Source organism: Mauremys mutica, chromosome 9 (genome assembly GCF_020497125.1).
Source record: "Mauremys mutica isolate MM-2020 ecotype Southern chromosome 9, ASM2049712v1, whole genome shotgun sequence".
NCBI classification, from domain to species: domain Eukaryota; kingdom Metazoa; phylum Chordata; order Testudines; family Geoemydidae; genus Mauremys; species Mauremys mutica.
Window position 1 is genome coordinate 9,893,090 of NC_059080.1, and position 26,598 is coordinate 9,919,687.

Below are 26,598 nucleotides of genomic sequence, written 5' to 3' on the forward strand. Positions count from 1 at the left end.
CCAGTCAAGGAAAGTTCTTATGCAGAGTCTTGCTGACTTCAGTTGGACTACTCACATGCATAAAGTTAAGCATATACTTAAGTGCTGTGATGGATTGGGGCCAGAGTGCTAAGTGTTTGACGCATACACCAACAACCTCCATAATGTCTGATCAAAACTAAACAAGAATGGTATCTGATGTCTGAAAGGCTGAATGAGGAAGCAGCAACCTTGGACAAGTACTTTCATTATTTAAATAGAAAAGTTTTAAATTCACTGTTCTCGGTGCCTTGTTTTGGAAACCTCCTGTTTACTTCTGGTTTCCACAGAAGACAAGTACAGTATTTGCTTAAATTATGAAAGAAATTCATTTGAACAGTACGCAATATTTTTAAGATAGAATGAAAAACTGATACAGAATTATATTTGAGCGGTCAGGAGGCTGGATGCTAAAGAGCTGTAGTATGTCTTTTCAAATTTGGCTATTGTATTGAATATCTGTAAAAACCTGTCATTCTGCAACACCATTCAGATGTCCTGGAGGGTGCTGTCTTTTATTGCTGACTAGATTTCCTTTCTGCAGCTTTCCCTGATTCTTTCCAAATCTGGCTTCTGCTGTCCCCAAACTGCCTACTGGCCTCCCCCTTGCTAAGTCAGAGGAACACTCCTCTGTTTTTATTCTTGCATTTGACAGTTGATCGCTCTCTCCTTTTCTTCTGGTTTCTCTCTATCTCTCTGGCAGCTCCTTCTGCCTTTTGTGATTCTTTGACTTCTCCTCTCCTCTTGTCTGTTGGTGTCCTTCGGTGTCTTCATTTTCCTCCTTCTCATCCCCTCTTTGAGAGACCTCATCTACTTCCATAGCTTCAACTACCACATCTCTGCCAATGAATCCCTGTCACGGTATCTCATACCCTACCCTGGCATGTCAGCTGTCTTAGTCATCTCCCTTTAAAACATCCTTCTCGAACTCAGTCTCCCTCTCTCGCTATCAAGAAAAGATCTTCTTTGTCAATTCCTTTCATTTTCACAATTGATAACTGCGCTGTCTTCCTCATCTCCAAAGCTTTCAGTCTTTTATCCTTTCTCTCACTTCTTTCTACCCTCTTCCTCCAAATCCACTCTCTTGCTAATTCATGTTGGATAAAGGTTTTAGTATGGGGCTGGGGTGGGGGGGGTGGAGCAGAGTAAAGGGTGGATCACCAAAATCAACCCTTACTCTCCACTCCCAATACTAAAACATTTATCGGCACTTTGCCATCTTTTGCCTTGATTTTGTAACTTCCCCTCTCAGCCAACTTCTCACCTCTCCCCAAAGTGCTGTGGCAAAAACTGCTGAGCCAGAGCTGATGTAAATTCCTTCATTTCAATGAAGCTGTGTCAATGTACAGCATCTGGGCCATCTTTTTGTGTTACTCAGATAGCATCTTCCTCATCCTTGAACCTTTCATTGTCTTCCTTTCCCTTACTGTGTTGCATTCAAGCTCTTTCTCACCTACTGGACCCTTGGTAATGTTACATATCCCCCTACATATCTCTTCCCATTGTATCCTCCTCTTTTTTTCTCTCCCTTTATGCTCTCCCAGTCTTTTGCCACTTTTTCCCACTTCTAGCATCATGACTTCATTCTTGGTGTCCCAAAGCTTGGAATAGCCTCCCATTTTCCTGTTGGACAAATCCATCCTTAAAATCCTGTCTGTGCCTTTCATGTAACTTTTTATAATTTGTTTCTTCCAGGAATCCTTCCTACCGTTTACTCTTCACTAAGAATATAGTCATACATCCTTTACTTAGACTTTTGTGTCATTGGATTGTTTTGCCTACCTTAGTTTGTAAGCTTTTTTGGGAAGGGAACGTGTCTCATTCTGTTTGAACCTGTTTATTTCAGTTCAGTTATTAATCTCATAAATAGAAAATCTAGTAAGAGAAATCTATAATAAAATTAATAACAAAAGTGGTGTATGTATATAAATCTAAGTGTTGTTATCATCATCAGCTGCATCTAAGCCCAGATTCACCCAAAATATTGGATCTTTGTCTGTGAAGTTTTCTTCTAACTCCCTTATTTTGTCACCTGAAAAGATACCACCAAGGCTGTATCGGAAACCTCAGGAATCTGAAGCAGAGCTCACCAAGTCTTCCTAAGACTGGTGCATATGGAGTAAGCAGGCTGTGACCTTGCTTGTGGCATATGAGTCAAATGCAGTTCCATTTACTTTTATGCAGGTTAGCTACAGTGGTAGTTTTGTTTGAGACCTTCACCCAACAATTGTGTAGAGGAGTTTCCTACAGCACTCGTTTTTTTTTTTTAAAAAGCCTAGAGGAGAAAAGCTATAAAAAGGTTTCATCAGGCTTTATTGAGAGCTCAGAGATAACATCGGGCTCAGTACTCAGTGCTCCATGACCTTAAGATCCAATCATAGTGTCACTCTTTGGATAAGTGGAAGGCTGACCTCATTCTTGTTCTAATCTGTGTACATTTTAAAGTTAAATATGTGGCTTTCTGTAGTTAATGTGCAATGCAGGGTTAGTTTAGTGCTGAGCATTTCGGCAAGAAAAATAAATTTCCAGAGAAATAAGTCATTGACCTAAATGGCTAAGCAACCACTTCCTAGTGTGTAGATGCGTTACATGCTGGGAAATACTTGAGGCTTTTATGTCATAGTGTGAGTGGAGAATTCAAAATTAACTTTTTTTTGTTTTTTAATAACAGTGCTTGGAACTGCAGAACATGTGATAAATATAGATATTTGCAAATGGTGTAGAAGGCAGCAATTCACTTGAGGTTCTTCTGATGTCATAAAATGTACCAGCACATTGGAATAGTTTGTAAACATCATCAGGGCCCCCGGGAGTGGGCGTCTGCCTTGTGCTTGTCTCTTGGGTGAATTAAATATGTATTTTTTCTGGTTTCATGAGGACATCTGCTAAAAGAGAAATATTTTAACGTGTTTGGTAGAAAAACACTGAATTATTTACCTTTGTATACATAGTTAATATAGTAAATACTATATTAATTAAAGTTAATTAATTTTAAAGAAATTGTGCCACATTAAATTAATGCTGTTTCATCATTTTGCCTTAGTAACATAACCACCATCAAGTAGAATAAACCATTTGATTGAGATTCATAAAATGTATGAACTAGTCTTAAAATGCCACAGTTACTCTTTTGCTCAGAAATAATATAGTATAATGATTCCTTTCAGGGTTCTGAACAGTTTGCGTGCTTGAGAAAGGACACAGCTTTCAGATATCTAAGCCTAAATTAGTACTGTATTTTCACATTAAGGGTGAAATCTTGACCCAGTTGAAGTCAATGTCAGAGCCCCCATTGATGTCAGTGAGGCCAGGATTTTGCCCTGAAGCTCTACCACAGACTATGGCCGGAGTTGTCATTTGTAAGCCTCTAAAATCCTGATAGTGCCACCCCTAGTCACCCAAATCAATAATTTTTACTTTGAATTCAATGGGATTTCTCACATAACTAAGGGTGACTCTTGGAGTCTCATCCTGCTTCCACTGACTTCAGTGGTAAGTATTGTGGACAGAGGCGATGCATGGGGAGGATTAAGTGGGGTCACGTGGGGAGATTAAGTGGGGTCACATCCCTGATTTGCTGCTTGGCTTGTACTGAGCATGCTCGTGTGGATTGAGCCAGATGTCCTCACTCTGCCCCCCATGATTGGCAGGCATGGGTCATCTCTGCTTGCGGAGGACATTAATGGACAAAGAATGGGCCCATAGTGTCATAAAGGTTTGCTAAAAGAAATAGTACACTGCTGACAATACCTCGTTCTGCCTTGAGTGTAAGAGACTGGATTAGAAGATGTCTCGAGATCCCTTCCATGGGGATACTATCATTCTGTGACCCAATCTTGCAGTTCTTAGACAAAACTTGCTATTGAAGTCAGTGGACATGTCTTTCATGAATAAGGTAAGCAAGCTGGAGTTCTAACACTATATTATGCCTTTAGGAACATTCCTGAGTGTGTAAACTGGTGTGTAAACTGCATTACTCCAAGAGGCATTGTGTCTTAGAAACACTTTTCTGAGGCACTGTTCCCCCCTTGCTTTGGGGGTGAGTATGGGGTTGACATTTCCAACTGGTCTGTACAAGTAGAAAATTACAATACCCCCCACCCACGCCCACACAGACTCAGCTAAATTTTTCCAAGATGATTGTGGAGCAGAGTGGTGCCAAGACTCCACCCAATTTCTACCCACCTGCCCCAGAGTGGGCAGTAGAAAGTGTGTAGCACCCACTTACTCCCACATATCTGGACACAAGATCCAGATAGCCCATGAAGAGGTGCAGTGAGGATTCTTTCTTCCCGTTATGTCTCTGTGGATGTATAGTCTGCCACAATCTAGCTTGTAGCTAGCAATAATAATACAGTAAGTGGCTTTGGTATAGTAATTTAATTTCCTTTATTTTTCCTCAATAAATTAGTAAATAATGCTATAATTTCTACAAGAATTCAATAGTAGCATTGACTATAGTGCTGTCCTATAACTTTACACTAGCAAATGATCCCAAAGTAGTGATATCATTATGGCAGAATGTGTTGTAAAACGAACTAAATAAAATGATGTTGCATTTGAGTTTCCAACCTGAAAATGGGAAGTAGCAATGAAAATCTAGTTTAACTCAGCCTCACATACTTAGGTGGCTTTACATCCTGTTAATAAACTATACTCAAGCCTATTCACTCCAAGCATGAATGATCTTGAGTTGCTCAAACCGATTATTAATTCATATTTCTGATTGTCTTTGTGGCATTAGTCTGTCTTTTTTTTTCTCCTCCCTGCATGAAAACAAGTATGCAAGTCTAAGGATACATGGAATCATCAGGAGATAGACATATGCTTTCCTGCAGTCTCTGTGGGTCTTGCAGGTTCAAACACAACCTGCCTGAATCATAAGAACTTTAATTGAGTAGATAAAGAGGTCCTCATAATTATAAACTGCAGTAGGTATAACAAGAGGCTAAATACATAGCTGTGGTTTTAATTAGCTGGTGCTTCAAATTAGTAATTGTGGTTTCACTCAGAAATCAGTGACTTTATACACTGTCAAAGCCTCATCACTGTGCAGTTCATTCCTCATTATATCTCTCCATGTGAAGCTTCCAATACAACATCACGCTGAGCTAAAAAGGCAAAAGTTGTAGATAGTTGGTTATCTTCCAAGTGCAGTAGAGCTCTGTGGAGATTAAATTCACTCTCATCAGGATATTAGAATTCACTATTCTCTGTTACATAAGTGTGTGCGTGTGTAGGCATGTATATATAAAATCTAGCAGGCAAATATTTCTCACAACAGAAAACGTCAGTGTGCATACTCAATCTGCTATTCAAATTGTCATCTGGAATTTGTAGCTAATTAACTGACACAAAATAGAGCCAAAAGTCTTATAACAAATCAAATAGGGGTTGAAAGCACAGAAGTGTCCCTTAATGCTTGTCACATGAGGGGTTGTCAATGCAAGTGGAAACATGCATCTCCTCTTCTTTTATTTTTTTTTTCCTCTTCAGTGTTTTAATTACATCTTTTCTCTCAGAGGAGCAGGAAGTAGTTTGCAAAGACAAGAGACGAAAGTACTTCAGTCCTGTTCATGAGAGAAGTAGATGTGATCTCTCAGTTTGTCATCTAGGTCTGACAGGTGCACATAGTGAGCTGACATACAGATAACTGACGTCTTGCTATCACTACTCTGAGGCAATAGACCTTTTTTGTTTGGTTGCTTGTGTGCAGAATTATCTGCTGCGAAAGTCGACTAACCTAACATCCTTCCCTTCTGAACAGCACTATGCGAAACATTTTTTTAATCACCCCCCTAGGTCTAAGCTGACCATTCACCCCATTTTAAGCTGGGCAGTCCTCTTTTTTAGGTGGTTTGGCCCAGTCCGATACTGAGACAGATTTGGACATGGTTTTGCCTGGTATCATACGAGGACACCATTTTGAACAGCAAGCTGCTGTGCCCCTTCAGTGTGATATCGCATGCAGCATGCCTCTGCGGTCAAGCCAGTGCGGGGATGCCAGGGCCGGCTCCAGGCACCAGCTTATCAAGCAGGTGCTTGGGGCGGCAACGCGGGAGAGGGGCGGCACTTTCAGGGATTCCGCGGCAATTCGGCGGAGGGTCCCTCACTCCTGCTCGGAGCAAAGGACCTCCCGCTGAATTGCCGCAGATCGCGGCTTTTTTTTTTTTTTTTTTTTGGGCTGCTTGGGGCGGCAAAACCCCTGGAGCCGGCCCTGGGGGATGCTCTTCAAAATGGCATCGTCTATGCAGCATGACCTTGTACGCAGGGGTGGGGTCATCCCACCAGAGTGGCTCAGCAACCTTTCAGAAGTGGTGTGCCGAGTCTTCATTTATTCACTCTAATTTAAGGTTTCACGTGCCAGTCATACATTTCAGCATTTTTAGAAGGTCTCTTTCTATAAGTCTATAATATATAACTAAACAATTGTTGTATGTAAAGTAAATAAGGTTTTTTAATGTTTTTAAATGTTTAAGAAGCTTCATTTAAAATTAAATGAAAATGCAGAGCCCCCCGGACCTGTGGCCAGGCCCCAGCAGTGTGAGTGCCACTGAAAATCAGCTTGCGTGCTGCCTTCAGCATGCGTGCCATAGGTTGCCTACCCCTGGCCTATATCATTTCAGGAAGTACTGGAATGTCCAGTATTCTGGGAATGCATGAGTGGTCCAACTTACCTATGCCCACAACTAAATGTTAATGAGTATGCGGGATTGAAATAGTTGTTCTGAATCACACTTGGCTACAGTAGAATGTTGTGATGTAGGCAAGTGTTACACAGTTAAAGGAAACTGAAGATGTCACTGTGCCTGGTTGACGCCATAGTTGCTTCTCCATATAGGTATATTCTGTGTGTGTGTGTGTGAATGTACATGTAGGCACACAGCATGCCTACATATTTATACATGCACACTTATAGACAAGTTGTACTGAATTTTTTTTTCTGGCAGAAAGCACCATCTGGAAATGGCAGATTTTGTGTGTTTTTTAATTTTAGAATGATTAGTTCTATTTAGAGACATGGTGGGTGAGGTAATATCTTTTATTGGACCAACTTCTGTGGGTGGAAAAGATAAGCTTTCCAGCTTTGCAGAGCTCTTCTTCAGGTCTGGAGAAGGTAACCATAGTGTCTAAATTAGATACAAGATGGGACAGATTAAGCATAAGAAGTTCACATATGCTGTAGAAGACCACTTAAAATGAAGTGGGCAGTTAAGGCTTAGCAGACAGTAGGGTGTGTTACAAATGACCATAAATCTGGTGTCTTTTACTGAGTCCATGGTTTTCAGTGCCCAGCAGAATTAGGAATTTATGTTTCCAGGCTCATCTTTCAGAGGTGTTGTGCAGGTTTCCTTTGAAGACGCTCACCCACGTGTGATAGGGTGTTTTTATCTTTTATCATTTTTTCTGTGAGAGTTCATTTCAGAGAGTAATGATTGTCTGGTTTCACCCACATAGTTATTGTTGGAGCATTTGATGCACTGGATGAGGTACACCACATGTGGTAGGCATGTGTAGAAGACATGGATCTTGAAAGGTGTGTTCTGAGGGATATAGATCATTGTAGCAGTCTACAGGTTTTGTATCTGTTGTTCTAGCAGAGTCTGGTGGCACTTTGAGTTGGACTGTGGGGAGCTTGCTTCTGATGATGAACTTGGCTAAATTGGGGGCTTGTTTGAAGGCAAAGGCGGGGGGGTTGGGAAAGATTTCTTTCAGGATGTGATCCACCATCAAGTCTGAGCTGTAACTTTTTGATGATACCCCTTTTGGGTTCTAGTGTGGGGTGGTACTGGAGAAGGTTCTTCCATGGTAGTTGCATGGCTCATTCCATGATGTGGTCTGTTTTTCTCCTGGAGTGTTCTAGTGTAGTGAAGGCAGATTTTAAGTGTGTTTAGGTGTATGCTGGTATTTCTCTTTGGAACAAATTCTGTGATATCTGAGTGCTGGGCTAAATAGCTGTATTTAGTATGGTCCTATGATCCCAAATTTACATCTGGGAAAACTGTTGGATGGACTTCACTCTCTTTCAAAGTCATCAGCTTGAATTGCACTGTTTCCAGTGTTTTGTTCCTAATATTGGTAACAATGAATGTTTAACTGACTTATGGGGGAAATAATTGTTTGTCTTTTTTGTCTTATTCTCTTTTTCAGTCACTATGAGCAAGACCGGAGTGCACTTAAAAGGAAAGAATGGGAGCGAAGAAATCAAGAAGTCCAGCAAGATGAAGATCTCTTTGCTTCAGGTTTTAATCTCTTTGGGGAACCCTACAAGGTAAATGGCTATACGATACTTTACACGTTTAGAGTGTCTTTCATCTGAATGCATTTTGCAAATATTAACTAAGCCTCACCTCTGAGGAAGAGAAGTATTATGTTGATCTTGATTGTCTGACTCTACAGATACTTATACCTTTGAAATTAGTAAATTGAAGCACAGTCAGGTCATGGCCAATGTTATACAGCATTTTGGTGACAAAACCAGGGATTGAAACAAGGAGTCTGGATTCATATTCCCTTCTCTGAACACTCTGCACACTCCCTCAATAAGTATATATTGCTATCCAAAGGAATCTTTACTTAGGTTTTCCTAACTCCAAAACTGACATTTAATCTCTTTATTTTTAAAGAGGAAAATATACTTGAATTGTTCAAACCAGAGTCTCTTCATTTAATTATGAGCCCAGAAGCTCTCCCTTCGCAATCGTAATTGTCCAAAGAAGTGTTCGGGGAGAGTGTCTGTTTGAATTCTTTGGAGAGCATAACAAGGATATCAAAGAGACTTACGATGAGACTTATTCTCTCTAAGGAGCTTTGCTGCCTGAGAATTTCATCACCAGGGGATGTCCCCCTTGATTATTTCTGCTGCTTTGATTTTTAGCCAGGCATCCCCTGATGGATTCATCAGAATGTAAATGTACATGTCACTTCTCTTCCCAATCAGTGACATCCATTGAAAGGCCACCACTTTAGCATTCCATTTTATATTGTTAGCAGCTGTAGGGAGGATGAGCGCTCTTTGCAAATCACCAGTAAGGGGGAAAGACCGGCATCGTTATGAAGTGGTGGTTCATAATTATAGGTTGGGAGACTGTTTCAACCAATTGGGGACAGTAGCTTACTGGTTAAAATCTAATCTGGCAAACTACAATGTGATATTTTATGTTGGGCCACCCCCTTTCTCACGTGGAGTTCACATTTACTACACACACAATCCCATTGATTTCAGAGAGATTCCTTGCAAAGTAAGGCCCCAATCCATATTCTTAATTCTAAGAATGTGAATAGGTCCCTTGATTTCAATGAGACTACATGTGGGAGTGGAGTTAAGCTTGCATGCAAGTGTTTGCAAGAGCTATGGATCCACTCATTGTCAGTAAGGGTAGCAGAACCTAATCCATTGTGGTTACTTTGAATTACTGAATTCAACTATATCTACTACTGAAATATGAAATCCTGTAGGAATAAAAAGGGACTATACCACACAGTGGTTCTACATGCTTTTGATTTGGTTGAGTTTCCAGCAGCTAGTTAATCTTTTCTTTTGTATTTCATAGTTTTTGGTTTATTGCAGATGAATTCGATATCTAGTAGCTCTTCCAATAATGGGATACTGATTGCAAAGGTCTGAAATGAGTATCCCAAATTAAAAAAAAAAAATCACAACTGAGTTCTAAGGTGGGTTGACTGTACAGTGGCTCATTTTAATGGAAGTGTTTAAAATATTCCAAATTACCTTAGTGGATCATTTCTAACTACTATATTATCTCCCCCAGTATGCACAGATTATGTTCATGAGAGATAACAAATATGGCCCTGATACTGCCAACACTTATGCATGTGCTTAATTTGTTTCAATTCATATGCTTAAAGTTAAGCTTGTGCATAAATGTTTGTAGAATCTAGGCCTCTCTATATAAAATGTTCTGTGTGTGAGCGGGAAAGCCAAGTGTTGTGATGTTAATCTACCAAGAACATGCAAATATGTGGGGGAACAGTTTTACAACATGTAACAATATGATTGAGCCCTTCCCCGTCTCTTAGTTATTTGCATGTAGTCATGACTGGTATATTACATCACTTAGATGAAGAAGAAGCTTGACACGTTCACTGCACTTGTAATGAAGCAAAAAAAAGGTTTTCATAGAGTCAGAGAGTTTAAGGGCAGAAGGGCTCACCAGATTATCTGCTCTGACCTTCGGTGTGTCACAGGCCACCAATACCATGCTCAGGTTCATCTGGAGATGGAGTGTCATGATTACTCTTCTTAGAAATGTTTTTAGTCCTGGCCTTCTGCCCCCACCTAGTTAAGCTACGCTTTAAAGAATGATAATAAGACACAGCACTGGAGTTTATGGGATGAAATAAATAGAAGCCTAATGAAAAATCAAACAATATGGATCTTTGAAATAATTTCCAACTTTAGCAAAATAACTTCAGATTGTTAATAAAGGCTTATGGAAATGTGCAAGTAAGAGATTGCAGCTTTATGAAAATGCTTATTGATCTCATAGAATTTGTGGGAGCAGTTTTTTCATTGAGAATGTACTGTGTGTTTAAGATAAATAACACTTTTTGTCAAAGAGAGAGGTACTATAAATGCTGATTTCTTTTCTAGCAATGAGTATGGTTTTTGAGTTGGCGTTCTGAAAATATATTGTCATCATTGTCAAGATTTATTTTTTGTCTTCCTCCTCCTGTTCATTTTGAAACAATGAATTGAGTGGAGAATTTACCCAAAATTAACTTAACAAACAAAATAATGCAGAATTTTCATCCATGAGAATTAAAAATTATACACTTCAAAACCATTAATATCTACTGTGCTCTCAGAAAGATGTGTTTTAAATTTCTAAAATAGTCCATACATTTTGAAATTTGTGTCCACTTGCTCAGAATTGGACAATTGAGTACACAATACCTACATTTAAAATCTATGCATTTCTGTAATAGTCTTTAAAGAATAGATATATTACTTTCAAAAATATCTATCACCACCCGTTTTACAAGGTGAACTCTTGAATATAACTTCTTTAGAATTATACTCTCTTAGAACAGCGTACAAATTAGTGTAAAAATTGATGTGTATAAATAAATTGTTAAATAATCATACACAAAAACAATAGTTTTAATCTGTTTTAAATCCACAGGAGCAAGGAAAATTAAGACTATATATATCTTTAATATTAACTATATATATATATATATATATATATATATATATATATATATATATATATATATATATATATATATAAAAACTCCACCCATTTTGTCTTGATTTTTACGTCAGGAGGAATTAAGGACAGAGTGGTTGCCTGATATTTCCTTTACAGGATTGTGCTATTAAGGGCCCAGTCCAGGTTCCATTAATGTTAGTGGAAATTTAACTGATAACAAATGGGGGTTGGATTTGGCCCTTAAAGACTGAGTTGTGGTTTATGTTACAAAGCAAGTGCAGAGAGTGAACTCTGGGCCTGATTCATGTTTATGAAAGAGCAGTGTAAACCGGCCTTAAAGTGAGTGTAAATGTAACTTATGCCCCCTTTAAAGCCTCTTTATACTACCAGGTGCAAAGGATCCTTGGTGTGAATGAGAATAAGGACCTGTGTATCCAACAAGAATAGTGCAAAGTGCTCTGCTCTGGTTCCTATCCATGACATAGCATCAAAAGAGAGCGTATTTGGACTTCTTTTCCAACATTTTAACATACTGAAATTGTATTGAATGATAAAGCCTGCGTACGTTGAATGTGTGTGTAGAAGAAGCAGGAGGGATTTGGGAATGGATTTGTTTCTTTTCCAGTCAGACCAAATTCTGATTTCAGTCGCATTGATGTAAGTTACTCCAGATTTACTCTGATGTCACTGAGATCAGAATATGGTCCATTCTCCTGTATCCATAACCAGGAGTGGCAATGCCACTTGTCTAAAATAAATAAAGCTGCCAGCAAGAAGTAGACCCATAATTAGGTGTGCAGAGGAAGGGGAAAGAGAAGGTATCCATCAAGTGCAAATGGAGTGACCTTTCACCAAGCATGGGGTCAGATCCTCAATTAGCAAAGTCAATAAAGTTAATGGAGTCATGCTGATTTACATCAACTAAAGATCTGGCCCATGAATTTCCAAAGGACCACAGAGGGAAGGGGATGAAGGAAAGTGGAAGTGAGGAGAAGAGAATCTGAGAAATAGAAAACATCTCTCTCCATCTCGTTGGTTCCCTGTTCTAATATATGTGTTCTGCACACCCATCTTTCCCCATTCACTGCAGCATTTAACCCAAAATGGAGAACTATGGGATGGGGCTGCTACCAGTGTTACTTTGTATGAGCTTGGAATGTTAAAAATAGTCCAGAGAGACAAGGTGGGTGAAGTAATATATTTTACTGGACCAATTTATGTTGGTGAAAGTAACAAGCTTTCGATCTCCATAGAGCGTTCGTTCTTCGGGTCTGGGCTGAAGTAGCCTGAAGAGAACTCTGTGAAGCTCAAACTTGTCTCTTTCATCAGTAGAAGTTGGTCCACATAAGATATTACTTCACCCATCCTGGCTCTCTCATGCCCTGAGACCAACCTGCCGACAAACAGCACTGCAAACAAAAATAGTCCAGGGAAACGTAGATTTGTGGGCAGAAGTGCAACATAAACATCGTTTACCATGTGGTTCTCTGCCATTAATTATATGGATATCACCATCACTTGTATACTTATGGAGAGTCTGCATAATCACCTGCCCCTTCATTATGTGTCTCTATCTTATCTACTTTTCATAGGTCCCTCTGTGTGTGTGTGTAGATGTGATTTTTTTAGTGTGTGTCTAGAAAGATGTTCTTTTTATGTGCCAGAGTCTAATGCAGAAAACAGCACTTTCAAAAATATTGTGCTGTCTACCACAATTTTGGCCAGGATGGACAAAGAGGAATGAGCACTGCCTATTGCCAGTTACGGATCATGTAAGCTTTCTAGAGGTCTCCCTTTCAAACACTGGTACTGCTTAATTTGTCAGAGCTGACCAGATCACAGCCTGAGGTCTCCAATCTGCAGTTGCTTGAATCAGCAGTGTAGGAATTTTCCTGGCAGAGGTTCCACGTTTACTAGTGATACCCTTTAATGTTTTGCATTAATAAATAGGTTTGGATATAATTAGTATTTCATAGACAAACTATCTGAGGAGTGGTCTGTATTTATTTATTTTGAGGATTTGTCTTGCAATAGTTCAACTGGAGAAATAGGACTCAACTGAAAGAATTCACTTTTGCATGAGTCTTTGGAGAATGTTAAATCTTTTTTGGGTATTGCCCCTTCACTATATTCAAGCATAGCATAAAGTATCTCACTGCCTAGTCCATAGAGGTTAGTTATGCTGGGAGGCATGAGAAAATGAATGAATTATGAAACCTCAGGCTTTCATAGAAATGGTCACAAAACCCATATTAATTGGGCCCATAAGTCCGAATGCATTAGTTGTGTTCTTTGTAGAACCATAATGCAATAGCTAGTGAGCAAATTAGCCTTTCAATAGGATTTTATTTCTGATTTTTTTAAAGCAATACAGCCAAACATAGAAAGGTGTGCATTTCCTAAATTAATGAGAGGCTGGGGGGTGGGTGGGGAAGTACTGCTAGTCTTGAATCACAAACCAGATATATAACTTATGTCTTGGAATACTCAGAAGATACGTTTCCTTAATGGTGGCAAAACCGCAGTTCAACTGGTTGCTCAGAAGGCAGAGGACAGAAGTTTCCTTTAAGAAATCAATGGATTATCCAGAAGAGGGTGTTAAAAATGTCCCCAACCTGAAGGTAACATGTAATGGCCAGAAATAGTTCATTTCATTTTTGTAGTGCTTGTAGCAAGACTAGCCAGGCATACCCTACTTTTCAATAACAATGCTAAATCTGTTGAGGAAGAAAATAAAAATATTACTATATGTGTCAAGACTTAAGTCTAGATTCTGCCCTGAATTGCACACAATGCCCCTCCTTGACTTCAATGAGGTCACAAAATGAGGAGAATTTGGCCCTAGGGGTGCATTTTCTATTTGTGTTTTACTGTATTTCAAGCTACAGTGGACCATCTCTTTATTGGCAGAGGTATTTATGTTCTGAGGGCCTGATCCAAAACCCATTGAAGCCACTGATAATCTTTCCACTGACTTCAGTAAGCATCGGATCAGGGTCTGAGAGAGTTTTAAAATAGGCTCAGGAGGTTTAAATTAATTATCTCTGTGCTTTTCAGAAAAGGGTTTTTTTCATTAATACTCCCAGAAAATGACTACAAATAATAATACCTTACATTTATAGAGTGCCTTTCATCCCAAAGGATGTGAACATTTTGCATAAAACAGAGAGCTAGTGTTAAGTAAAATGACATTTAGCATTAGGTGACATGTTTTAAAAAAAACCTGAGCATCAGATACCTCTAACAGTAAAAATGATTGAAAATCCATGTATTAAAATTAAAATATTGAGTCTCTCTGTGAAGGCTTAGAGAAGAAGCTCTTTTATGTGCTGCTGTGATATTAAAATGTTACAGTGCAATAATGTGTTCCTGGTACTCTTTTTACTTTTCTCCTTTACTTTATGGATAGTAAGTTAAATGTAAATTGAAAATGTAACCAAAACGCTGATGAAAGCAAGTGGTTCCGGACTTTCTAGATACTTAGCCATCATGTGGGCTGTGGCTCAAAGAGTTAAAAAGTTTGGTGGGGAAGGAGGAAGCAGCACAAGTATGTAAGTGTTTAAGGCTTGCATCATAATTCCTGCTGTGCCCTTAAGCACAATGGAATCTCCTTGTTTTAATTTTGGGGGTTGAACAGAGAGTCTGGTTTTGGCTGCGGCCCAAATGGCACATTGTGCAACTCAGTGGAAGGAAACTGCTCATATACAAAGAGGTTATTCTTGGCTTAGCTCGAATATAGTTTTTGCCACTAAAATGACCAACCTAGGAACTTTTAGTGAACAAAAGTGATTCCTAGTTCTGCACAACTTCTAACTATTAACCATCTCGGTTAGAAGCACTCAGACAGATGAGAACAATACTGAACAGTTAACATTTAAATCTCTGTCTCAGCGCAGTGGTGATATACATTACAATTCCTGCGAGTTGAGCTAGAGAAAATCAGCATTTATCTTTTCCCCCCAGTGTTTTATACTGCATGAAAAGTACCAAGAAAAAAAAATCTTTTTGCAACATTTCTCTCCTCTATAGACTAGTTGAGGAATCGATGCATGAATTTTCTGTCTTCGTTCTTTTGCTCAGCATTTCAGAGGAAAGGGAGGCTTAACTTGAAGTATGAGCATGCTTTGAGAGAGATTATATGAAGTATCAAGCCCTACCTCACATATATTGTAGCTTCAAACTCTGCTTCCAGATTGTAGAAGTTCAGCATATGCTCGAACAGGAACTATAGTTTTGAAAGCAGTGTTCCTCACCCCTTGAGTCTGATAAAGTAACGAGTGTATAGGGAATAGGCTGTTTTAATGCAATGCTGGTCATTTCAGTGGAACATAAAGGGTTATAATAGGACTGCGTTTGCTGGTTCCATGTTGGTTGACTTTTTTAAAAACAAAAAGGAAAATGAAATTAGCTGCATATCGATTATAACCTTTGAGCTTGTTTACCCAGGATACTATATATAGCGGAGTAAAAACCACTTCAGAAGGAAAAATAATAGTAGTAAAACATAGATGAATCAGAACTTACTTAATGATTACTGCGATTTGAAGAAAAGCAGTGTGAGCGACTGATTGATAAACACACCACACTCTAAGCCAATAGAGGTATCCTGGTGCTTCAGAATATAGAAATCACATACTACTTTAGTACATCATCTTTGGAACACTCTTTTAGTAGCAGTTAATTCACCAGTTGGAAGCAGTATGTTTTCTAGATCTCAACTATTAGGTATATTGGGCCAAACTGATCCCAGTATAAAGAAATCATTGAAGTTACACATGGGATGAATTTAGCTCTTTATATTTATTGTCGTTTTAGCCTGGTTTATAGCAATAACATATTTAAATAAAATGTTTGATTTTAATTCAAATACTCAATAACCAGTAATTGTACATTCACATTTTGCAGAATATAAAATGTACAAGCCCAACTTATCTGACATAAAATCAGACTATTTTGCTCATAACATCCGTAACTGATGTAATTTAAATATTTCTCTGAGAACAGATTTAAGAAAAAAGGAAGCAGTATATAAATGTTACTCATGCAAGCCTGTTCCAAGAGGTTCTTTGAACACAGTTATTGATGAGTTTTTCTTACATAACATATGCAAAATGTAATTGAAATTAAATTAAATGTCAGCATGACACTATTGAGTAGCTAACATTTGCCATTGTTTCCTAAGACAACCATTCCAAGCAGTAACTTCACAACCAGGAATTTACTCACGCTTTTCCCTGTGTCTTTTTGGTATTTTAGACAAATAAAGGCGATGCCCTTGCTAACCGTGTCCAAAACACATTGGGAAATTATGATGAAATGAAGGACTTGTTAACCAACCATTCCAACCAGAGCCACCTTGTAGGAATCCCAAAGAATTCTGTACCACAGACTCCCATTGACAAAAGTGAACAGAACTTTTTTCCAGAACAGAGAAACAGGATGATCCCGTCTCACCAGATCAGTGGTCACTCGTCAACGTCAATGCCCCCACCTTCTTCACTGTCATCAAATTCTACTTTGCTACACAGTCACCAGAGCAGCAGGAAATCCAGGACAGATTGGTCACGTGGTGGTCACAACTCTAACGGTGCACAGCCAAGCCAATCCAGTAGTCAACAGAGTAGGACAAAGCATAGCTCTTCACATGACCAGCCTCAAGGCAGGTATGACGATCTCTACAGCGGTCAGAGTGAACAACATAAAAATGGAGGCACTGAGGAAGCAAACCCGGCTGTATCATCTTCACATTCACGGAGGCACAATCATTCCAAATCAACAACTGGAGAACATTCTTATAAAGAAAACAGTCATTCCAAGTCACCTGTAGAACTTGAGTTTGTAGGGCACGGTCCTGGATCTCCACTTCCTTCTACATCTTTGTTATCTGCAAACAATGGTCTCTCAACCCAGAGTTTCCCACCAGGACTGCACTGTAAAACTAGCATGGGCCAGCAAAAGCCTACAGCTTACGTAAGACCTATGGATGGTCAGGACCAAGTACCTAATGACTCACCTGAACTGAAACCTCCAATAGAAATTGAGAGTGGATATGGAAATCAATCATTTGGAACACTGTTGGAAGGGAAAGCTAATGCACCCAGTTCTAAGAATAAATTACCAAAGCTTACCATCCCTCAAGCTAGCGAGGTAGGTCATTTTCTTAGTCCACTTTTTTTCTAGAATCTTAACAGATCTGACCTGAGGCGTATTTAACATAGTGTATGTCTGTTTCTTTAAATATAAAATTCCAGTTCCTAAAATTGTGATCTGAAAACACACCCTTTTCCTAGAAAATGCATTTTCTTTTGGCAAGGATTGTTGTGACAACCCTAGTAAGTCGTGATACATCAAGTTTTAAAATCAAAGGATGGAATGCTAACTTTGGTTATGTCACACTAACAGTAAAAGGCCAGATCCTTGGCTGGGCAGAGCACTGAAATATACCTTAATTCAGCTGCATTGTTCACAGTTTTGGAGATTTATTTTGTAATTAATCTGATTTAAAGAATACTGTTATGCACTGTGCCAAATGAGAAAAAAAATCTAAAATAAACTTGGAAAAGCCTTGACCCCTTTAATGCCGGTGGTACAGAATGGCTAACAATAAGGGGTACCTTTTCGTTGCTCATTTCCCATTGACTTTAATGGAATTAATGTGGCTTAAACTGTGAGAAACACTTTTGAAAATGTATCCCGTTAAGTCTTCATGCATTTTTCAATAGCACTTAGCATTGGGATTCAATGCCAATTCCTGGCACCAAGAACTTAAATTTGTTGAGTTTTGTGCTGCTGGTCTGTTACAACAGTCCTGTGATTAAAGTTATAATTAGCTCTTATTTCTCTCCTGGACACTTCAAGCATAGCTGTATTGCAAGGGTACCAACTGAAGCATTTGTACTGATATAATAAATTTCTTATTCAGAGTTGCTCTAAAGCAGTAACCATTGCAAGGTAGGTTTTTAGTACATGCATGAACAGAATTACAACATGAGATTTTCATAGCTTTCTGTTTTTCTCCAAGATTACTTCCCTGCTTGTTAATATTTTGTTTTTACAAGAAATAAGTAATGATTCATTCTTAAGACGCTTTATTGGAAAAGGTCAGATTTTCCTATTGGAATAATTGTTTTGAGCCAATAATTTGTTTGACTGTTTAAAAACTTGATGTTATTTATTAACATTCCAGGAAGCAACAAAGACTGATGTGTTTTGCAGTAGAGTTTGGAATAATTTTTTCTGGGAACTGCATCTGAAAACAGTAAAAAGGCCTATTTATATCAAGTGGAAGCTGAGGGTTGCTTGCAGATGGCATTTTATTAGAAAATGTATTTGTTAATAAATGTAGCTTTGTACAAGATTCTTTTACAGATGTTTCTGTTTATTTTTACCTTAGGTTAGAAATCTGCTGATGTAGATAGCTTCATACTCTATTGCAATTTGTCGCTAGTGGTGTTTGGCAAGTAAATAATTGCATATAAAAGAAATAATGATGGTGCAAAGGCAAATACATTTATTCACTTTTGCTCTCTATTAAAATAACAATGAGTCAATAAGCGTACTTTGAAATGTAGCATTAATATGGAGTATCTCTCTGTAGTGGAACATGAGGCTTACACCCTGTATCAGCTTTTCCTCTATGTTCAGCAAAGGAGGGTGAAATTCTGGCCCTGTTCATGTCAGTGGGAGTTTTGCCATTGGTCTCAATGAAGGCAGGGTTTCCTTCAGAATCTCTTGGTATAGCTTTAAATACAACTGATGTGAACCATTTGTTTTTATTAATGGAAAGGCTGGTAGTCACCCAGATGAAAAAGTTATGTGGTGAATTTGTGGCTATAGCTGCTTTGGTTTATAGCCTGTGCAGTGAACAGTTTGTGTGTATAATTAGCTTCATTTATTATGGGGTAAATAGTAAACTCAAGTCACTTCAGCAGTGACTACAGACAATAATCTTAAAACAGTCCGTGTGTTATAAAAGCGAACAATGAATTGCAGAGTGGGAGACAACGTGAAGCTATGCTGCAGTCAGGAATGACTTCCTGCTGCTATTTAGAATGTATGGCATGGGCTAAAGCCAATGGTCCTCGCACAGGCAAAACTCCACTTGATTTAAGGGTCATTTTGCCTGTGTAAGGACTGCAGGCTTTACCCCTCTATGTTTTTCCACTGATGTGCATTCTGAATGTAATTGACCTTACGTTTGGCAATAAAACTCTTTCTAATCCAAGGTTGTAGATAACTGGTTTAGTTTAAGCTTAATCAGAACTGACAGTGCACATCTGTGAAACCCATAACATTTTCAGAATGACTGCAGAAGGGGGTTCTGTTGTACTCTTTATACAATTGATGTGGAGGCTTATGATTATTTGGGGGGCACATGTCAATTTATGAACCTTCCCTAGCTGCCACCAGGAGTTGTGATCTGCTTGAAATAATTTCATTTCTGCCCCACCATGTTCCATGCTACTAACATTGCAGGTGATGATGACCCCTTCAAACCATTGGTAGGAAAGTTGCCTTTTTGGGTGCTGCTTATAGTTGGCTCTGTAGGATCCCTTGGCTGCTCAGAGCCAATTTTTCAAATTTCCCCCAGCCTGTAAATCCACCCACCAAAAGGGCACAGCCAAGTTTTTGGGTGCTCAAGTTTTTGCACACCTCAAAACCTGAACAAATTAATGTTGTGTGTGCAAATCATGCATATAGACCTCTGCAAGAGCAGGCTATGCAAATCTGTGCATGCAAATCAGAGGATTTGGTTCTGCTAAAACTTTGATACCCAAAAATGACTGGCCAGGCACGGAGATTTAAAGGATGGGTTGAGGCCACTGGGAAAATATGGTCCTATTTATCATGGCTTTATATAGAATGTGTAGAGCCCTGGAGGCATTCTGCTGTGCTTCAGGAAGTGGTCAATTTTATAGCATGCTTGATGTCACTTGATTGGGCCCCTGTTGCCCTCAACTCGGTTACAATTAACAGACATTTGCTCATTCATTGCTAAGGGAAGAATCAGGCACACTGTGTGTCTGCCATATCCTTTGGGGATTGTTTTGGTGATTGCTGGATCCTTCAGTCCTTTGCTTTTCCTCTTGGGTGTGAACATAGATTAAATATCTAACGTCACTTTACTGTACGTAATTACTATTTTCCCATTGTCAAGGTCAAAATTCTTAGAACATCAATATGATGAATTCAAATCCTGACACAACTAATAGCGCTCAGACTTGCCTATGACAAGCATTCAGAAATCACGAGTCAGGCTCCAAAAACTCATTAGGTTGGCTTAAAAAAAAAAATCACCGTTTCAAAAATAAATAAATTTGGGGCCCTTTTTATTTACCTTCAAAGCCTGTAGGATTCATGTTTTCAAGCTTTACTCTGCAACCACAAGGGCTAGAAATTTATTATTTTTAATGAAAGATTAGAGTCAAATTTTGTCACATGACTCCACGTGCTAGGGCTTTACGAAAAACACCAAATATTGTGAGACCCGTGACATTGAGTTGGCAACATGGGCACAGGAGTTGAAATACGTTTCAGACACATCTTTTTCTCGTTCTCCGTATTGGTCTCTTTCTTCCATATTTATATGTATATATTAATTTTGAGCTTGCATATTACACTTGGTAAATACTAGCAAGCCTAGACTCAGAGAGAGCTTTTGTACTGTATACAGAATTCCACCTATTTAAGTGGTATGATGGTGTGTGATTGCATCTTAACTCTCAATGGGAATTATGTAGCTAAATCCTATGCATTTCTTTGAAAATGTAGGGGTTAGAAATCACTATAACAGCTGATCCTCTCACTGCTGTGTTAAAATCCAGAATCTTGATATACCGATGTATATTTAAATCTTTAGGAGTCAGTTGCTTACAAGTGATTTCAAATTGACTAACTCAGCATGAGGTAGCTAAAAGTAAGCCTGTACGTTTCAGTTTGGGCTTGAACACAAATTATTGACTAAATCAAGAGGTTTTCAGGTCTGTGGGAACATCGGAGCAGTTTCCAGATAAGCTTGTGAAAAATCATAAGCATTGTACAAACTATGCGAGTACAAACTATGCAAGAGTTTCCAATGACTGTTTTGAGGCCAAGTAAATCTGGGGTAATTAAGAAAAGTTTTAACTCTTCAGACAGTGTTCCCAAGAATCTCTGCATAGCTGACTACATATTCCTGCAAAATAAGAAACATATACTGAATTTCTCCCAAAAACGCAATGAACACATCCGAAAGACCGACAATCCCGCTGTCACCACCCATTTAGTCACGGAAGATGGAGAACTTCTGTTTCCGCATGACTTCTAGGATAATATTTTGACGGGTTCACTATACAGCAAAGTGATAGGCTTTTGTTATATGTGTTTCAAATCATCCTGTTATCGCTAGTTGTATTGATTAACTTAGTACTTTCTAAGCTAGCTATAAAAAAGCTGTTCACTTTCTGCATTAAAGAGCAAGAAAAATTGACAGGTAGATAACCATATTGATTCAACCCAAATGGTAAACGCAAGAGGCTTTACTTGTGACTTATAAAACTTTTTATGGGCACCCAAAGCCAGTTTAATATGTTTTTTTTAATTGAATGGAAGGCAAAAGCCTTTAGGTAACTAACTCCCTTTTAAAATACATTGTGCTTTGGTTGCCAAATACAGTGCATTACTGTATTTGTGGGCACATTGCCTTTTCAAATGCAAGCTTCACTCTTCCTTCAGAACTTTGGGGGTTTAAGAATAATGGGCTGAATCAAGCATTAAGTTGAAATCCCCTCACTTGGTTCATATTTCAAAAGTCTGAGGCCAAAAACAAACCAGAAGAGCACTATTTCTTGCAGTATTATAGGTTACAGCCATGTGTTTCTCATTTGTAAATACTGTGAGAAGTAATGTTTTTGAGATATTCCTAAATGAGGAACATATGACGCCAACTGTCTGAAGATCTTTTATTGTGGCCTTTTCTTGCTTTGTTAAGCTACTGTCCTATTGCTGGGACTGTCATTAGCAGGGGTATTTTGGGGGGGTAAGGATATTGGAGGGGGAAATAGCACAGCTAGGTCCTATCTATTTCCAACAGGAAATACAAAGACAATCATGGGCATTAGGAATTGTTACGGTACCATTGTGGTCAATGGGAGTTTTGCATTTCACTTCATTGGGTACAGAATCAAGCCTGTAAAATAGAGACAAGTGAACAGGTTTAGATGAAAAAAACTGGCCCCCATACCCAAGGTTTTGGGGTGTTGGATGGCTTTTCTCACACAGTGCCTCTGAATTCTGCGTAGGAGTGGAGGCAGAGATGCCAGTGTTCTGCAAGAATGCATCTTCTTGTGCGACTTCAAGCACAAGAATCTCCATCCCTTTGAGGTTCTCCAATTCCAAATGAATGGGCCATTAGTAGTTGGTCCAAATTAATTGCAGAAAATATTATTATTCCAATTGCCTCGCCAGAGGTGGCAGAAAACAAAGTGACCTCAAAAAGCCTTGGGGAAAACAGTTCCTGGGTGTTAATAGAATTTGTTCCCCCTTTTATGCCATTTATGGTGCATTCAAGAAATAGGTTAATTATACCCACATTGCACCATCTTCTACAAAGTTGAGGAAGCATCACCTACATGTTCACAGTCAGGAATACTAGAGTCTGCACAGCTCTGAAGTATAATCTTGAGCCAATCACTTTATTTTTCAGTGTTTGTGTCTTTCCTCTTGTGGACAACAGGGATAATAAGACATCCACCTTTATTAGGTATTTTTAGATCCCTGGCAGAAAGGTGCTGTACGAGTGCAAAATATTATGGAGATATGGCTGCCTCCCCATACCTAAGGATGAATCTCCTAATCCACTATAATCCCACCTTTTTTTTTTCACCCTGCTCACACTAATTTAAGGAAGACATAACCAAGCCATATGGAAGCAATTAATTGTTGAGGGCTAGATTGTGACACCCTTGTTCGTGTTGAGTAATACCTTACTCCGTGGATACTCCTATTGTAGTCAAGGTGCTGTCATATAGTTGGAATAACCATCTTTGCATCCTCTGCCCTCTGGCATAGGGGGCAAGTCAGAATAGGGAGGGCGTTGCCGGGGCAGGGCTGGATCCCAGACCAATCTGGGTGATCCTCAATTGACCAAGTGGTTCCTATGGGACCACGCCCACTAGTGTCATAGAGTTGAGACCCTGGCACAAAATGTGACTGCTCTGTAGCACATGTCTTGTTTTAAACAATACATAATATTTGTGAGTTCTGAAGCTACAGCATAGAAGCATAGCAGGTTTCAAACATGTTTAGATGCAAGTCTTTCAAATGTTTGTATTTTTAATGATGCAGATATTTACTTTGGCCCAAATTCTGCCCGCAAACGAATGTGCATGTTTCCCACCAAAGATACTGGGAGCGCTACAACCTATTTGATATCAGCAATTTGGCCTTTTGTAGAATGGCATCACTGTAAATCTGAAAATTGCACCACATGCCTTGTTAAATGTTACTTTATCTAACTCAAACCTTTGAAAATAACACACAGATGGCTTGAAAAATACTACTGTACATATTTGCTACCCTTTCCATTCATTCCTTTCTGGGATTTTGTCCCTATATTATGTTTCTTGCTTTGTGGAAAAGCACAGGAAACCAACTGTGGCTGCAGGTTGCAAATAGTCTGGGAACACAGAAGGCTTATGTTTTTTAACGTTCAGGAGAAAGAGCACGCACAGATTTTTGCATGTGTAATAACAACCATTGAGAGTCCATCACTGGGGCCTGACCCCATGACTTTCAGCACTAAAGGTATGAACTTCTACCACTGCAGCTAAAGGAGTAACTCCCTGTAGTAGTCTCTCATCTTCCCTGGACCAGCTACGAAAGGGGGGTGGATAGAACGCTGAATATACACTCCTGAGATGCATGTGGCATACCTGGTGAATGTGTATAAATTGGGGATTTGCACGTGCAAATAAGTTTGCATGTGTTCGTACCTTTGGATGCGTGTCTCACACATTTAGCATGCTTGGTTTGGAGGCATGCAGAATTGCACACTTTAAACCATTTGGGCCATGCTGTATTTTTTGTTTATAACATAGCTTCAACATGTGAAAATGAGAGGAGGGTATATGAGTATTTCTAGCTTTATAGTCAGAGTCACCCCACTATTAAGCTAGCTGTCTCTGATCCAAGTATGGAAAAGCACTTAGGGGCTGCAGGTGAAAACATCATATGGGAATACTTAAGGGAAAGAAAGTTGAACATATAGCTTGGCAACTGTCCATGAACTGCAGATATAGGTTAAAGTTCTTTAGCTGGCAGGCTATTGCAAGTGTACTAGCAATGTTGGGGAAAAAAATCTAATTTCTGCATTTTGGCTTGTGCAGTAAAGAAATTCCTCCCACATAAATATGTTCATTTTACCTTCTGGGAAGCAAAGAAAGGAAACTGTAGCTGCAGTCTGTTATTTAATCTTCCTGAAATTAGCATTTGGTGCTTAGGAAGATTGAAAGATTTAATGCCAATGCCTTCCTCAAAAGAAAGAAATGACACACCACATATGTTTTAGCACTGGTTAGACTGTTAAATGGAATTAATCAAAATCCATGTTAAAATATTTCCATGTGTTAATTAGCAACGGTTTGGAACATTAAAATACATATTGGCTTGGGAATAAATTAGTGAAGAAATATCAGATTTAGATTGTAGGCTTTTAATTGCAACATAATATATTACAATATTGTGTGTTTTAGATAGGTAGATGTAAATATGTGAAGCACTATAAAATGTAGGGTGACCAGAGGTCCCGATTTTATAGAGACAGTCCCGATTCTGGGGCCTTTTTCTTATATAGGCTCCTATTAGCCCCCTCCCCCTGTCCTGGTTTTTCACACTTGCTGTCTGGTCACCCTCATAAAATGTGCATTTTAAGACTGTGTAATAAAACAAGCCAAAGTAGTACGTGATAGAGAGAATCATGCCATTTCCCATTTTCAAAACAATTAAACCACTCTCTCATTCAATAGAGCAAGAGCTAAAGGGTAAAAAATGAAAAAAAGTTTTTTGTCTGAAGCCAAAAGGAAGTTTTAAAACGTCTCTTTTTGAAAATCATGGTAATGCAATATCTAGCAGCTAGAAAAACCAGCTCTCCTGTGGTGAATAGCCAAGATGCACTTTTGCCTTTGCATCCCCCTCTGGTTGATGCAGCACTCTGGGTTTCAGCTACTCATGGTGAGATTTGTGAGAACAGGAGAATAACCCAACTAAATTAAGATGTAAATGAGTTCTGATTGATATGCCTGTTTTGTTCTTCTCAAGTTGCATATGGTGGGAGCCTTCTGTATGTGGATCGTCTCCCCTCATCCCCCATAAGGTCAGGTTTGGTCAGCATGGCATCATCCCACACCATTTTCAGGGCCCTAAAATGAGCTCTGCAAGCATGCAGAAGGAGTGAGCTGGTGTGGGAGTTAGATGGACAGGGGGATCTTGCCTCGTGTCCCCACGCCTTATGTGGGGTCTGCACAAGATTTAATTCAGTCCAGGCAACGTTACCTTTTGCACTGAGCTGCTCTGCCCTTTTAAAGGGAGTCCCAGAGGCAGCTGCCTGTGCTGAATTCCCTGGCTATGTCATTCATTGTTTCCATGCAGCCTCTGAGCCAAAGAGGGCACAGGGAGGCTTGGTGCTAGTAGAAGGGATACTCCATGTGGATGATCCCTGACATTTGTGGGATTTAAGGGTCAGCCCCTCTTGTTTCTTGGACAGTTGGAGGGGAGCGGTGGGTAATGCCTTCCACATAGAGCCCAGAGTAGAAGAATTTGTAGAAACACTGCAAGGGGAAACGCAATGAACATTTCACCCCAAGCCACCTCTCTCGTGGGGTTTCCCATGTGACAAGGAGGAGGTGATTCGCCCTGTGTCCTGAGAACAGGAATTAGGAAATGGACAGATGTTGATTTTAAATTTGCCTCTTTAATTTGTCCTCTAAGACTTAAGTAGCAATTTGAAAAAGAATCAGGGGGAAGGAGGGGGGGAAATAAATGCAGATGCAATCACTTTCCAGAGGAATGGACTTTTTTTTTTCACTTGGATCTGTAAACATCCCAGAGAACCGAGAAGTCCACGATACTAAGTGTAAGCTTAAATCCCCATTAATATTGCCAGTCTAAACATATTTTAGTTAGAACAGTACATGCTGCTTTTCCTTACATGCTTCCTCAAATCCATCGTTATGTCCCCCAGATGTGTAAACCCATGGGATTATATTTCACTGAACTGCAAGCTGTGACACTTAAATCCACACAGACAAGCAGGCAATTACTTCTGCTGTTTGTAAATTTCCAGGCTCCCATTTACATTTGCCTATATTTTAAATATAAATGTAGAGATTGCTCTTTTCCTAAATATGGAATTTAATTTTTAAAACAC

At 39.2% G+C, this 26,598-nt stretch overlaps 1 protein-coding gene across 4 annotated transcripts in view; it reads left to right on the forward strand.

Annotated features, from left to right (window-relative positions):
- AFF2 (AF4/FMR2 family member 2) overlaps nucleotides 1-26,598 on the forward strand; it is a 492,794-nt gene that overhangs the window by 202,238 nt on the left and 263,958 nt on the right. For 2 of the 4 annotated variants that reach the window (XM_045031554.1, XM_045031555.1), the window contains exons 3-4: nucleotides 8,170-8,290; nucleotides 16,452-17,342. In XM_045031554.1, the coding sequence (XP_044887489.1) occupies nucleotides 8,170-8,290; nucleotides 16,452-17,342 (1,012 nt within the window). Of the gene's footprint in view, nucleotides 1-7,176; nucleotides 7,253-8,169; nucleotides 8,291-13,686; nucleotides 13,817-16,451; nucleotides 17,343-26,598 lie in introns of those variants that run through there. The other 2 variants (XM_045031553.1, XM_045031552.1) reach the window with 2 other exon arrangements.